Here is a 14,622-nt window from a genome sequence, read left to right on the forward strand (position 1 = left end):
ATCCTGTGCCATTATCTTGGGACAGCTTGGATCCCAGGGCTCACAACAATTACGTATCAGCACTTGTTTCTCATGGGTTAGTTATATCTCCCTGTGACAGCAGGAGTGGGGAGTGCTGGTGGACACAGAGTTACAGGTATTGTCTGCACCAATGGTGTGTGAACCAGCAAAAAAAAATTTAATTATGCTCCAACCACATTCAACTTGTCAACATCATTAGAAAAGGGATGATGACTTCTCAACAGTCTGTACCACGGCAACTGATTTTCACAGTCACAGCATCCTGCCAGGCACAAGGCACAATCCATCCTGGCTAGTAAAAAGGAAGGCCTCAAAGGTCTCTGGAAAGCTCCTGTGAATCACCTGTCTCTATACTGCTCACACTTCCATTTGCCAAAAACAGGGACTAAACAACAGGGCTCTGTACTGCTGAGAAATTACCATACATTGATTAAAAATGGATCTTTTAGATTACCATCCATTATTACTAATTCAGATTTTGCTCTCTCCTTGCTAAACTCCTTGATACCTATGAAATTCAAAGTATTCAATACTCTTTCTGAATGGCATGTAACTTTGCTTCAAGCTGTTTGACTGATCTTGTGGTAATCAGGCTTCAGGATGAAGTATGTCAATTTGCTATTTCAGACCATTCCCCATTACGTTCTGGGACTATGCCAAAGAGCTGGAACTGGACTTTCAGCCTTCCCTGGGCCACCACCTTTTGGTTGTAAAGGGAGGTGACAGGAAAATCTGAAGCAGAAGTTTATCAGTCAGCTCACAATAACCATACTCACAGTCTCCTAAAAGGGACTGAATGCTGAATACACAGGTAAGATGATGAACTGAAGGATCAAAGATTCTCTATCAATAAAAATATCTTTCAGAAAGAAAAGTGAATATGTACCATGCCACAAAGAAAATATAGCAATTTCATGTAATTCAAACCAGTAATTAGGATTTTGAAACATCCCTTTTCCTTTGATATTTAGAATAGAAAGGGATTGATAAATAGTGTCATATTTTACCTGCCACAAGAAGACAAAGCAGATGATAATCCGAATAGGAGCCAGCCAGGTCCCATTAAAATAGATAATCAGATCCATTAGCTTTTGCACATCAACAGATACCAGATTTACAATTTCACCTGGGGTTGCTGCTTTCCTTGAGGCATTTGACATAACCAGGATCTAGACAGGACAGAGAAGAAAGAAAAGACATCATCAAACAACAGCTCTGGTCCAAAAGTCAAACAACATTCTTTTCCTTATAGAGGACAAAGAAAGGGAGAAAAATGTCAAATGCCAGATATTGAAACCATGCTGCTACCTGGGTCACGTGACTTCACTTTGACATGAAGCATTTACTCCTTTTCCCCAACCATCATCTACAGCATAAGAAAGTTAATGTTGATTTTTTACTCTTTCCTTTTCTTGGCTTTCCTTCATAGGGAGGCTCTAAAAAATGTACCTGGTATGTACTGGTCAGAGATGAATATAACAGCTACATCCTAAAACTAGTTTCTAATTCCATCTCCCCTGATATTGCTATGAACAGCATACATCAATACTGCTAAGGTAGAAAAAAGCAAAGCTGAAGAAGGAGCTGCAGCCTCACCTTCCTGTACACGAGCCCTGTCAGTGCAGTTCTCAGCCTCAGCCCCAGAACAAGGCACATGTACATATAGCGCTGCTCAAACAGGGTCTGGAGACAGCCCAGCAGGAACATGCTGAAGGCATAGAAATAGCCAAGCCAGCTCGGGGCTGCCTGATCTTCAATGAACTTCAGGAAAAGGCTGCAAGACAGGGGCAAACTGCTGCTGAGTCCACACAGAACCGATGAAATATCAGATACACAAAAATAAACTGGCAGAAATATTGGTAATTTTTCTGTATTCTGTCTGGCTGAGGTTTATCAGTAAATAGCAGAAGAACTGGAACATATCCTGATTTTTGAAATCTAGCCACTTATGGTTTTGAAACAACCTCTGATCTCAGCATCCTCTCTGATTAGACCTCATTTTCAGTGTTAAGGATGACTCCTGATTTTCATGAATTTGTCAGAAATATGCAAAGTGGTAGCTGTAATCTAAGGGAGTCATTGACATTTCCAGAACTTCTCCTCATCTTAATGACTAAGAAAGGATTTTGCCATGAAAATATAACGTAATGCAGGTTGGTTTTGAACCAACAGAACCCACAAAGCATTTTATCAACTAACAAAGCTATTTAAAATGTGTAGGACGCAGAGCTGTGCTCTTTATTAGCCAGGGAACATGGAGCCTTAAGACTACAGCAAGTGGCAAATGATGTGATATATTGAACCATCAAATAACTCTTGTTCCAATGAAGCTGTCAGATGGCTTGGTGCATCCTGTCCTTCCCACTGCTGGAGCACAGCAGTGCAGTGTGCACAGCTTCACACAGTGGCTTTGTGTCTTCTCCTCCTGACTTGACAGTGGGTTTAGCACAAATGACACCTGAGTTCCTTTCATGAGCAAAAGTAAATTTCAAAAGGTCATTGTTTGTGTGTCTGTGGGTGCTGACATACACATCTCTGAGCTCATGCACACAGCAATCTTGTACATGTGACAGAAATACGTTATAAATGTGCACATACCTCAGTACCTTCGGGGTGGAGAACAAGAACACATCACAGATAACTAAGCAGACAGTGCTGAGAAGGAAGTAAGTTCCAAACATGCTCCAAAACATTCTCAGTAAGGGCCCACTCTGACTATGCTTTGCTTGCAGTAGAGTCTCTGTCTCTTCAGCTTCTGCTGTGCCAGTTTCAGTTTTCTGACCCTTTTTAAATATACCAGACTTCATTTTCCTGAAGGAAGAAACAATGAGGAAGTTACCTACAACTGGAGAAAACTTGGGAATTTTGTAACTTCAAAAAATCACTAAATATTTCACACTGGGTCTCATACCATGTCCAGTATAAAAGCTCATCAAAAACAGACTTGTCTCACAGAAAGTTACTTCTGTGCTTCCAGGAGTGGAAGGATGTTCTCCAGCAGATTTTAACACTTATAATCAGATTTTGCACAAAGGGATTCACACACCAGTACCTGTGTATTTGCTTAGATCATCTAGAACTGCCCAGCTGAGCCCATGATGTGCTCTCTAGATCAAATACTCACTGCTGGGTTCTGCTCTGACTCTTCTTCCACTCTCTTTCTGCCCAGGCAACAATTTCTTCAGAGGAGTCCTGTTTCCTCACTGGCCACAAGTCATCCACCCCCAAGGCCTGCTGAGAGCCTTTCCAGAGGAGCCTGGAGGACACAGACTGCAGTCAGAGGAGCACAGCAGGATCTGTGGTGTGTGTGACACTTTGAGAACACAGGGGTGTCAAGGCAGTGCACCACAGAGAGCACACAGGCACTGACATCGCTGCTCAGGACTGTCCTGTCCCACCAGAAACATGAATGTCCAGGAACAGCAGTTTTGCTGTGAATCCCTAGGCTATCTTCTGTCAGCACAATGGGGATTTGCAAGTCAGCCCTAGTTTCTAGGGCTTCTAGTCCCACAATTGGGTAGTGGAGAAGCAAGTTCAGTTTAACTTTCTCTGGGCTCCAGGAAAGGCAGATGAGACCCAATCACAGTGGACATTAAGGAATGTAACTGTTTCACTTCTGAATGCCCAGCAGCACACTGGGCCTATGCCCTCCTCACTGTTTTCCCCTTCCCCAGCATTTGTTACAGCAAGGTCTGGCAGGCAGAGAGGGCTGTGGTTGGTGTACAGTGATCTTTTGAGATTGCTGAGATCTGTTTCAAGATTGGGAGGGCACTGGAGGGGGAGTTGGGAAGCAGAAGGCAATTATCTAGAATCACAAAGTATTAAACTATTTTGAGGAAAGTAAATTTTTTTTTAATTTGATCTTGTGAGAATATTTCACAGGAAAAATAATGTAAAGAAATAATTTAAATCCTCACTCCATAATCCAACTCAGGGGCTGAGATATTTCCTAGTGGCTACCATCTTCACCCTCTCTGATCTCTGATGCCACTGCTTTTTTCTGATATTGTAGCAGAACCACATCTTTTGTTTTCTTACCCAGAGAACCACCAGTATGTGATTTTGGAAAGAAAAGAGCTTCTGGCTTCTGGGCACTGATTCTGATGGGAGAGAAAACATGTGTGATATTTATATATAGAAAAGGGCATGTGTCACATGAATAGAGCTCCCCAGGAGAAGCAATCAGAGTATGCTCCCTCCCCATACATTGAACCAGAGTAAGTGTATTGTGAAGGCTCAGTGGGATTGGAAAATTTTGGGAAATTTAACTTTGCATAATGTCTCAGATGGAAGAACAAAGAATATGGAAGAACAATTCTTCATAGCCAAAGACACTTCTTTTCTTAAGCACAGAGCTTTTCCATTCTCATATCACCAACAGAGTACTGCAGCACAGGAGAGCAGCACTAGGGGAAGCAACAGGAACCCTATCCATGTTTCAGTGACAACAAACATGAGTATGGATAGGTTTTTAGTTTTGAAAAACTTACATACAGAGACAGAGCACTGTTATCCCATATTCTGCCAGTTACCTTTTAAAACTGCCAGCTTTTTTACAGAATGATGGATCTTACATCACCCAGATACTCATGCGCCTGTGTATCCCCATATATTTAAAATCCTGTTTCAGCAATGAAGCAAAGCATTAGGAAAAGCTACCTAATACTTACAGGATTGTTGTCAGCTTTAGAGAAGAAGGGAGGGTGATCAACTAAGCAGAACAGCACAAGTTCTCCTAGTACCAGGCCAGCATAAAGATAAGTTGTAACATGGTGGAAATGGTCTTCCAGGAAGCCCTAAGGAACAGAATACTGGTTAAAATGAGGTAAGGACCTTCATGTTTAACCAGCATAGAAAGAGCTTCTCATGTTTCACCTCTGCAAGTAAACACCCACCACAAATATGTCATAAATCATTTTTCTCAGCACATATTTAAAGAGGCTTTTGATTCTCCCCCTTGCAGTCAATGAGACAAAACCAGCCCTGTTGTTTAGAGACTTTGTAGTCTGCACATTAAAGGCATGTGATCTCACTTACTTTTTCCAAGGCATGCTGAATTTTGGAGTTAACCATCACAAGTGCAGCCACAAATGAGAGCAGCCAGTAAATCAATAGGACCCCTGAAGACTGGATGCCCATCATTCTTTCTGCTTGGGTGAGGAACAAGGCAAGGACCTGTGAGGAAGTACAAATTTGTCCAAATAAATACCTGGTAATGGAATGCCAAACATTGTTATCAAATTAATGAATACAATAGAGAAAAAACAGTTAGCTTCTTACCCAAACATTTCAAGATGTTCAGAGTTGCAGTATTGCTCCTAAAAGGCTAACACTGAAAAACTTTATGTGCAATTTTGCACTCAAGAATGTCTACAGAGAAGGCAAGTAATAAAATTACAATTAGGCCAACAGGCTGGAAGGATTTAGGCTATGAAGATGCAATGACAGAAGGGGAGATGCAATAACAGAAGGCACTTATTTATTGAACAGAAATCTCATTTCATTATAAACTGTACTAAAATCATATACTGTGGTTATGAGAAATGAAATCTTGTCTCATGGTTGTGAGACCTCTTTCTAAACCCTGCTGAAACCTCAGGTCCTGCCAGGTATGCTCTGCCCACAGGGTCTGCCCTGACTCCAACCCACAGATGTGTCACACAGCAGAGAGGCACAAAGCATCCCCAGCCTTCTACTCCCCATCAGACAATTTTGTGCTCAGATAGTGAGAACCATGGGAAATACAGGCTCTGTCCCAGGAGGGCTAAGTTTGGCCATGTGCAGACAAACAAGAGAGGAATTACCATTGTGATTCCCACCACAGCAGGGCTAATGAAGAATGCTGGAGTCCGTGGGATTCCTTGGCTTTTCTCCCACACCATGAAGAAGACATTAGAAAAACACAGTATTACCAGGATGAATCCAAGGGCCTAGGGCAGAGACAAAAAAAACACACTGGAATGAACTGAAATGCTGGGACAATCTACCAAACTGAATGATCCAGGTTGCCCTGGCAGTAAGACTGGAGAGGTGGAAGATCAGGTTTGGGACAGAGAATGTTATGGGATGTGTCAGGGAATCAATTGGAAGTATGGGGAGAAGATCTTATGACATATTATCCTAAAACTTTATTTGATTTGATGGACCTGAGCTGGTTAAATGTCAAAAAAACCCACAGAGATGGATCATTAGGAAATAATCAATAATTTAGGAAAGGTAAGCTCTGCATCAAAGTTGAGATAAATTTAGGACCAAACCCTATGCTTTACCCTCACCATTTTGGCTTTGAAGATACGGGACATCCTGATGTAGCCTTTGTTTCTGTGTCGAAGGTACCAGTAGTAAAAGGGAAAAGAGATCCAAAGATAGGCACAAGAAATCCAGGCAATGATGGAGCTCTGGAAGCACCAGGTCAGTCCTGGGATGTTTGCATGCCATGTCTGGTTCCAGTCCTGAAACAGAAACAGTGCAGAAGGACATGATGCAGAGCAAGGCTGGGGAAAGGAATCCCGTGACGGAAAGAGGAAGCAGATAATGACTGGCAAACTATTACGGGAGTTTATCAACTTTGGGGATGGAAATCTATGCGAGTCAGAACTGATCGACTCACTAGAGCCCTTTGAAAAGTATTTCTGTAGTGAGTTCGGGCTGCGTCCCCACTCGCAGCTCATCACATTTACTGCAGCTGAACAATCTGTTCGGCGTCCGGGCAAACTCTCGTCCCGGGGAGGCAAAGTCCACGCCACAGCAGCCCCGGCCGGGAGCAGCAGCGCCCGCATCGCGGAGTGCGGGCCGCGTCCCCTCAGCGCCGCACGCCGGGCCCGCGGGGCTCCGCTCCGTGCCGCGGCCTCCCCCGCTCACTCACCCGGGGCCCGCACAGCGCCGTGCCCGCACCCATGGGCGCTCCGCCGGGACCCTCGGCCCGCTGCCCGGCCGCGTTTCCTCGCTGGGGAGAGCTCCGATCCCGCCGGGCGTGGAGCGACTGCGGAGAGCCCCGAGCGGCCCCGGGCGGCCCGGCCCGCTGCGGCCAAAGTCCGGCGGCGGCAGCGCGCTCCCAGGCGGAGCCCCGGCACTGCCGGTTTGGGGAGCTCTCTAAGCACGGAGTGCGTATTAAAAGACATAAATGTTTATTTCTTCCACAAATTCAGCACGCCAAGTGGGTAACACAGATATTTTTAATACAGTAAAATTTACATGAACTCGCCTACCAAAGACATATTCTCCACCAACCTGATGCATATTTATATGAGTGACATTACTTTACGCAATGCTTGAAACCCAAAATTCTTTATTGAACGGCTTCTGTTGTAGAAGTTATCTGACCTCAGTTACGTTCACAGAAGGTGAGAAAATACAGGTTGAAGACGACAACCTCCCTAGTCGAAATTACCTGGCACCAGCTACGCCTACAAAGGGTGCCAAGGATCGGGGCCGGGCCGGGACAGAGCCGGGACAGAGCCGGGATAGAGCCGGGATACGGGACCGGGACAGAGCCGGGATAGAGCCGGGATACGGGGCCGGGACAGAGCCGGGATAGAGCCGGGATACGGGGCCGGGACAGAGCCGGGATAGAGCCGGGATACGGGGCCGGGACAGAGCCGGGATAGAGCCGGGATACGGGGCCGGGACAGAGCCGGGATAGAGTCGGGATACGGGGCCGGGACAGAGCCGGGATAGAGTCGGGATACGGGGCCGGGCCAGAGCCGGGCTAGAGCCGGGACACGGGGCCGGGCCGGGCGTGTCCAGCGGGGCGTCCCCGGGCAGCGTCCGGAGCCCTCCGGGCCGGCAGGGGGCGCTGTGGCGGCCCGGCGCGCGCGGCCCTTCCGGCAGCGCTGGCTGCGGGCGGTGGCGGCGGTGAGGGGATGCGGCCCCGGGCGGCGGCCGCGCTGCTCTGCGCGCTGTGCTGCGCCCTGGCGCGGGGCTCCGAGGACATCGTCGTGGGCTGCGGCGGCTTCGTCAAGTCCGACGTGGAGATCAACTACTCCCTGATCGAGGTGGGCGCCGCCGCCCCGCCCGCCCCCGGCCCCGGCGCCTGCCGGGCGTGCTGAGCGCTGCCGCCCGGGCCGCGGTCACAGGTGGCGGTGGAACTCTTCTTCACCCTGGCGCTCTGCAGCCTGCTTGCCCTTAACCGTGTCCTGCTGCCCCCTGGCACGGCTGCTGCTGCTGGGTGACAGCACGGGGTTAGAGAGTGCCTAGTTTCAGCGCTCCTCGCCTTTTAAAAAAAATATCTTTGTGTCTGTTGTGCTTGCTTTTTTTAGATTAAATTGTATACAAAACATGGTACTCTGAAATACCAGACAGACTGTGCTCCGAACAATGGGTATTTCATGATTCCCCTCTATGACAAGGTAAGACACAAATATTTGCGCTGTCCCCTCTGTGCTGGAGGCAGCAGCTGCCTTCACCTCGATCTGCTGGCAAATTAAATCTCAGAGCAATACCCACCCATGAAACATTTGAATCAGGACATCATTTAGTTTTGTTTGGATCAAAATTTCAACTGTTTCTTTTTGTAATGCAGCAACTTCATTTCCCCGTGCTAATTATTAAGAGCAAAGCCAGCTAACTGTAAGCTGCAGTGTTGCATTTGTGCTGTTTGTTGGAATGAATGCAGCATTGGGAGCCTGAATTCCTGCCAGCAGCTGTGTGCTGTAGTTGTACAAATACTGCACAAAAAGTACAGGTTCCTACAGAGTACAGACAAAGCTTTCATATTTTTTACCTATAGAAATAGGAATAAATGTATATGAGAAGGTGTTTTGATATGACTGAATTGAAAGCAACCTGAATCGTTATTTGCAGATACTAAAAATGTTTTAAGGAAATAATAATCCAGGAAGGTCAGAATGTATCAGTAATTTGATGTCTGCTCAGACTGGAAAGGTGTTTACGTTCAAATGAAATTGAATACAAGCTACCTTTAGATGGTCAATGTGTTTTCCTCCTTTTAGGAGCTAGTTAACTTAGGGTTCAGAAGTAGAAACACAGAATGGTTTGGGTTGTAAGTCACCCTTAAAGGTCATCTAGTCCAGGCACCAAATATTTCCTTTCCTTCCTAATCTAAGAATGTAATAAGTTTTCTAATCCTGGTGATTTCATTCTTAGGCCTTTGAGCCTTTCCAGGGATGAACTTCAGAGTATGTGTGGCAAAACACATGGTGCCCTCTGATACAAAGAGGATCTCTGTATTGATTAATACCCTTTTGGATCAGAGCTTTTAAAAGGATTGGAATTTTATTATCCTGTGTTTGGGCAGAATGGTTGAGTACAACCCAGTGGAAATATCAAAGGCTGATTTAGAGGCCATCTGTTTAGGCAGGTGGAGGTAGATTTGAGCACTTTCTAGCACTGAGCTGCCTGACTGTGAGCCAGGTTTGTGCTGGAAGCAGGATAAACATGGTAATACCTAATTTTTGTTCTTGGCTGGATATGAGCCCAGCATCCCAGCATGTCTGGGTAGATAGGGCTGCTTCTTTGAACAGAGTATCATAAGCAGGAGAAAAGGAGAATGCTACACTCGAGTCTTGTGTTCCTCTCTGCAGCGTGATGCTTGTGTTCTGACTTTCTTTTTCATCCTTTAGCTAAATTGAATTATCTAAAGGATGAAATTGAATTTAGATCAATGAATATAATTATTGCTTTTTATTTTTAGGGGGATTTCATTCTTAAAATTGAGCCTCCCCTAGGGTGGAGTTTTGGTAAGTGCTTCTATGTCTTCTTACAATAGGACACTGTATCTGCAGTGTGGAACTTATCTCTAACTTGCAGATGGCAGGGAAAAATGGAGCACTTTTCCAAACCTATAAACCCATACTGCATGGTTTAATAAGTGAAATGTACTTACTGTAGCAGGGGAAAGTAAAGCTGGGTGGTAGACACTGACAAAGTGACCCTTGAACTGATTTGAAGGAATATGGGGTTTTGACAAAAATGGCTGCAGCGGGAGGAGGGAAAGAGGATTTTCAGCATCAGGATTTGGGTGTGCTTTAACTTTGCTGAAGAAAGACTTCCAGAGCAACACTTGCCATGCTTGAATTAATACATTTCTGTGACAATTGTGTAAAGCTGAAGCAGAGTTTCTTTGTGGTTGCTCTCTCACTAACATGCTATTTCATCGTTCTTCCAGAACCAACCAGTGTAGACATCCATGTGGATGGCATTAATGACATTTGCACAAAGGGAGGTGATATCAACTTTGTGTTCACAGGATTTTCTGTGAACGGAAAGGTTAGACTCTTTTATCTTTATTTATTCCGCCTTATGCTAATTCAACCTTCATAAAAACATTGAAATTCAGCTCTACACGTCATTTTAATTCATTTATACATCTTTTCTTTTTATTTTGACAGGTTCTCAGCAAAGGTCAGACATTAGGTCCTGCTGGAGTTCAGGTTGTACTGAGAAATGCTGGCAGTGACATAAACATACAAGCAACTATTACACAACCTGGAGGAAAGTGAGTGTGGGTGGTGCATACTTAATTCATCTGTTCATTTGCACAAGATCGTTTCAATTCTGCCAAATAGACTGGGACTGTACGAGTTCTGAAATATTTTTTTCCTAACACGTTAATAGAATCTGAATTGTTTTTCTGAGAACATAAGTTTGTGGCCCTTTCTGAAGAGACATAATCCCTTTATTGCCTTGCAGGTTTGCTTTCTTTAAAGTGCTTCCTGGCGAATATGAAATCTTTGCATCACATCCTACCTGGATGTTGAAAGAGGTTAGAACCTACAGAAGTTCTGGTTTGCCTGTTTAGAGAGGATGGATCTGTGAGATCTTGTCTGGACCAGTTAGTGTGAGGAAGGGGCTTTGTGGGTGGACAGGGTTACTGGAGTTTTTCTACATCTAATTCAGGTAGTGTGGAAACTGCCTTGTACCAGCCCAGCTTGGATATAGTGAAGCCAGCCAGGGAAGGACTGTCAAATGAGCTTTTGCTTTCTGTCTTCTGATCCTGTACATTTTACAAGAATATTGTAGCTCAAATCCTTCCCTCCTAGACTGCTTGTTTTTTGAGGAGCTCTGATATCCTGACCATTTCCTGAATCAGGAAAGCAGGAAAAATACTGTTCTAGAACGTATCTTTGCTTTAGGTTCTTAGTGTCTTGAGTAGCTTGGGGGTCCCTCTTTGAGTTCTGCTGCTCTGGCTTCTGTTCCTGTTGTTGAATGTGCAGTCTCTGATTGTTCTTTAGGTGCTGTAAATGAGACTTGATGGCTGCTTTTGGTGAAGATGTTTGTTTCTGTATTTCAGTCGAAGACAGTGGTGCGGGTGACAAGTTCCAATGCTTATGCTGCCAGCCCCCTGATTGTTGCAGGCTACAATGTCTCTGGGTCTGTGAGGAGTGATGGAGAACCCATGAAAGGAGTCATGTTTCTCCTTTTCTCTTCTTCAGTCTCTAAAGAGGTAATGGTTGATCAGTACCTTTTCAGTATGAGTATGGCTATAAATAAGAACCAAATAGCTTCTAGATTCATATTGCCCTGATACTCATCTGTCCTTCACTGGCTCGTACTATCCCTTAAACTGTACTTTTGCATTTGGTTCTTTCGTGTGATTTTTTTTTTCCCCAACAAGGCCCTTGTAATCCAACGTGACCTGCATGGAATTATTTCATAATTCATTGTACAGTAGCTGTAATTTGTCTTCAGCATGACATCTTAATTACTCTTTGCCCTTTTGATGGGAAGACAAAGTTCACACGCTTCTATTTCCACCTTACAAGTGCGTTAAGAAATGAGTGTGAAATGTGGTCATGTAGAGCTGAGCTCTGTTCTGCAGTGTTAACCCTGTCCACAGAGCTGAAATCAGTTAAGACACATGGTGGAGTTTTGGGGATGTCGAATTTCCTAGTGTTCTGTCCTTGTTACCATAAAGCTGATTATTTGCTGATATTTCCTGTTTTACCTATACATGAATTTTAACCCATGTCATCAAACTTTGCCTCTAAAATGGCATATATACTTCCCATCACTCATTCACAGTTGAGTATTTTGAACCCTCCTGTATCCTCCCCCCACTCCCTCAAATAATTTCTGTGTTCTTATTTGAGACAAAAAGTTGTATTGCATTTATTACTACAGGATGTTGTGGGCTGCAGTATTTCTCCTGTGGAGGGGTTCCAATCAAGAGATGAGTCTTTATCCTATTTGTGCAATGTTGTATCAAAAGAAGATGGGTCTTTTAGCTTTCTTTCTCTACCAAGTGGGAAGTACACTGTGGTAAGTGGCTAGAAATTCACTGCTTGTCTATTCAGTGAGTTGTTAACTTTCATTTTCTAAACCAAAGTGTGCTATTACCACCTCCTCTCCTTTAAGCGGTCTCCTTTTTTTCCCATTCTCTTTTTTACATCTGGATGGTGTGGGAGCATGTTCTCTGTGCACTGCCTGGAGTGATGGTCCTGCATTCTCAGTCTGTGTGCCCTACAAATGGGATTCATTCCTTTAATTCTTCTTTTAATTCTCTAATTCATTCATTCCTCTAATCCTGTACTCATTCCTTTAATCCTTCTAGTCCGGTCTGTAAGCTCTTGCACATCCAAGTATGCTGTATTCTGACTAGGGGGTTACTTTTCCATCTTTTCTGATAATTTCATGGTTTCCATCAGTCTTGAAATATTGCCCATATTTGTCTCTCCATGCCCCTGAGTAATTTTTTCCGGGAGGTTTACAGCTTATTTGACCCTTAGCAGAGGTGTCTGATGGTGATAAAAACATGGGAAATGGTAGAGGAAAACCATTCTGTCATCACAGCTTAGGAGTCAAAGCTTTGTGTGCTCTTTCAGATACCATTCTACAGGGGAGAGAGAATCACCTTTGATGTTGCTCCATCTAGACTGGACTTCCATGTAGAGCATGACAGTTTACAGATTGAGGTAAGGCTTGCAGAGGGAATAATCCTTTTATGCCACTCATACCTTTAAAAGTATAACTGATTTTAGCAGAAAGCAGCTGTATTTTGGAAAAACTTCTTTATAAGAAGTTGAAGACACTTGTTTATGTGCAGCAGGTAGAAGACAGTTTCTAGTACCATGCTGTGTTTTTATACTTTGATCCCTTTTACTAGGAAGAAACAAAATAGGGCAAAGCTGCCTGCTTTGTTCACTTTCATGTCCGTGTTGCAGACAGGCAGTAATCTTCCAGGTTGCTTATATTTCTTTGTTGAGATTGTCACATCTCTGGAGAAGGGCCTGTAGGTTTTCTGGTTTGCAGAGTGCCTTGTGTAATGGCATTATGATCTGTGACTGCAGCCCTCTGAGCTGTACCAGTGCAGACAAATTGAGGATGTGTGTTTTGTACTTAGGAGAACAGTATCCCTGGAGATCAGTTTGTACTTTCACTGTGATTGTCCTGGTACATTTTTTTCCTAGAGCTGTAAATAAGTTTCCGTTATATGTGATGGAGAGAAAACAGTTGGTGTCGATTGCTGTAGCTGTGTGTTTGCGTTTCCCGAGTAAAGACTGATGTTAATTTTTTCCCATTTCAGCCTGTTTTCCATGTGATGGGTTTCTCTGTCACAGGCAGGGTGTTGAATGGTCCTGAAGGAGAAGGAGTTGCTGATGCCACTGTGACTCTGAACAATCAGATTAAAGGTATGCAGTGCTCTTGATCGTTGTTGATACAGGGAAGCCTTTATTAAACTCAAGTACAGGACTAGTGTATGATACGGAATTAAGCCTTCAGGATAATACACTACTTTTGTTGCAGTTTATTTGAAATATTACAGTGGATTTCATCCAGTTGATAAATTTTGCATTTTCTGGTTTAGATGAGAGCATTAAATGTTCATTTGTGTGGCAGTTGAAAATTTTTAAATTGTTTCCAACCATATGCTAGATTGTACTTTGCAATACAGAAATGAAGGTTCATCTAGTAAAAAAGCATAAAACTGTTGTATAATATGAATTAAAAATAGCTTAAAGCAGTGCATGCCCTCTGGATCTGTTGGTACCTAAGGTTAACATATGGTTTTTAACTCTTGTTGTTTGTTACAGTGAAGACAAAAGCTGATGGCTCCTTCCGCCTTGAGAACATAACAACAGGTACATACACAATTCATGCCAGGAAAGAACACCTGTTTTTTGATACTATTACTGTGAAGATTGCACCAAATACACCTCAGCTGGCAAACATCATTGCAACAGGGTAAGGACTGGTGTCAGGATGAAAATGCAATTTGATGTGTGGATGAGGCTGTGAAAATTGGTGATCCTTTCCTGTGTCATGCCCAGACTTGTGTGGTGTTGTCAGGAGCTAAATGTTGCTGAAAAAATTCAAGGTAAATAGGGAAGCATGAGTGCATGTTTTGTGTGCAGTGTTTTGCTCAACAATAGTTAAGGTTTAGAGCATCCTCTTAGTAAGCTCTCCCTTGCAAATGATGACACTAAGGCAAGGGTAGATTAAGAATTTTAGAATGGTATGTGAACCAAGAAAGCAACAGAGATGCTTTTGGCCACTTCACTCTTGCACAGAAGGAGGATATCTGGAGTCACACAGCTGCCTGGTGCAGTATTGTACCAAACCTCTGCATTTTACTGCTCACTCTCAAGGGCATTGTTGCCTTACCTGAATTGTCTTTTTCTTGTTTGCTGCCTTGACTGTGAG

At 43.9% G+C, this 14,622-nt stretch overlaps 2 protein-coding genes and 1 long non-coding RNA gene across 14 annotated transcripts in view; 2 read left to right on the plus strand and 1 right to left on the minus strand.

Annotated features, from left to right (window-relative positions):
* LOC147650046 (uncharacterized) overlaps positions 1 to 3,863 on the plus strand; it is a 12,717-nt gene extending 8,854 nt beyond the window's left edge. Inside the window, exon 5 of one of the 2 annotated variants that reach the window (XR_015277300.1) lies at positions 3,191 to 3,863. This is a non-coding gene — a long non-coding RNA (uncharacterized LOC147650046). Of the gene's footprint in view, positions 1 to 648; positions 896 to 3,190 lie in introns of those variants that run through there. The other variant, XR_015277301.1, reaches the window with a different exon arrangement.
* LOC111935979 (ATP-binding cassette sub-family C member 6-like) overlaps positions 1 to 7,103 on the minus strand; it is a 22,125-nt gene extending 15,022 nt beyond the window's left edge. For 6 of the 10 annotated variants that reach the window (XR_015277295.1, XR_015277298.1, XR_015277296.1 and 3 more), the window contains exons 1-10: positions 6,887 to 7,083; positions 6,297 to 6,473; positions 5,826 to 5,951; positions 5,059 to 5,196; positions 4,692 to 4,817; positions 4,060 to 4,121; positions 3,146 to 3,277; positions 2,620 to 2,832; positions 1,618 to 1,795; positions 1,029 to 1,190 (exon numbers count right to left, since the gene is read on the minus strand). Coding sequence is in view for 6 of the 10 variants with exons in the window: in XM_086854103.1 (XP_086710229.1) it covers positions 1,029 to 1,190; positions 1,618 to 1,795; positions 2,620 to 2,832; positions 3,146 to 3,277; positions 4,060 to 4,121; positions 4,692 to 4,817; positions 5,059 to 5,196; positions 5,826 to 5,951; positions 6,297 to 6,473; positions 6,887 to 6,919 (1,347 nt within the window). In the remaining 4 variants the exon portion in view is untranslated. Of the gene's footprint in view, positions 1 to 1,028; positions 1,191 to 1,617; positions 1,796 to 2,619; positions 2,833 to 3,145; positions 3,278 to 4,059; positions 4,122 to 4,691; positions 4,818 to 5,058; positions 5,197 to 5,825; positions 5,952 to 6,296; positions 6,474 to 6,631; positions 6,836 to 6,886 lie in introns of those variants that run through there. The other 4 variants (XM_086854105.1, XM_086854101.1, XM_086854106.1 and 1 more) reach the window with 4 other exon arrangements.
* Positions 6,833 to 14,622, plus strand: part of LOC111935981 (BOS complex subunit NOMO1) — a 24,079-nt gene continuing 16,289 nt past the window's right edge. The window contains exons 1-12 of one of the 2 annotated variants that reach the window (XM_086854109.1): positions 6,833 to 7,124; positions 7,206 to 7,364; positions 8,280 to 8,369; positions 9,674 to 9,719; positions 10,148 to 10,248; positions 10,371 to 10,477; positions 10,672 to 10,744; positions 11,273 to 11,425; positions 12,103 to 12,240; positions 12,804 to 12,893; positions 13,505 to 13,610; positions 14,013 to 14,163. In XM_086854109.1, coding sequence (XP_086710235.1) covers positions 8,349 to 8,369; positions 9,674 to 9,719; positions 10,148 to 10,248; positions 10,371 to 10,477; positions 10,672 to 10,744; positions 11,273 to 11,425; positions 12,103 to 12,240; positions 12,804 to 12,893; positions 13,505 to 13,610; positions 14,013 to 14,163 — 986 coding nt within the window. In that variant the 5' untranslated portion in view covers positions 6,833 to 7,124; positions 7,206 to 7,364; positions 8,280 to 8,348. Of the gene's footprint in view, positions 7,125 to 7,205; positions 7,365 to 7,806; positions 8,016 to 8,279; positions 8,370 to 9,673; positions 9,720 to 10,147; positions 10,249 to 10,370; positions 10,478 to 10,671; positions 10,745 to 11,272; positions 11,426 to 12,102; positions 12,241 to 12,803; positions 12,894 to 13,504; positions 13,611 to 14,012; positions 14,164 to 14,622 lie in introns of those variants that run through there. The other variant, XM_086854108.1, reaches the window with a different exon arrangement.

The sequence above is a fragment of the Cyanistes caeruleus genome, chromosome 17, assembly GCF_971803275.1.
Source record: "Cyanistes caeruleus chromosome 17, bCyaCae1.hap1.1, whole genome shotgun sequence".
NCBI lineage: Eukaryota > Metazoa > Chordata > Aves > Passeriformes > Paridae > Cyanistes > Cyanistes caeruleus.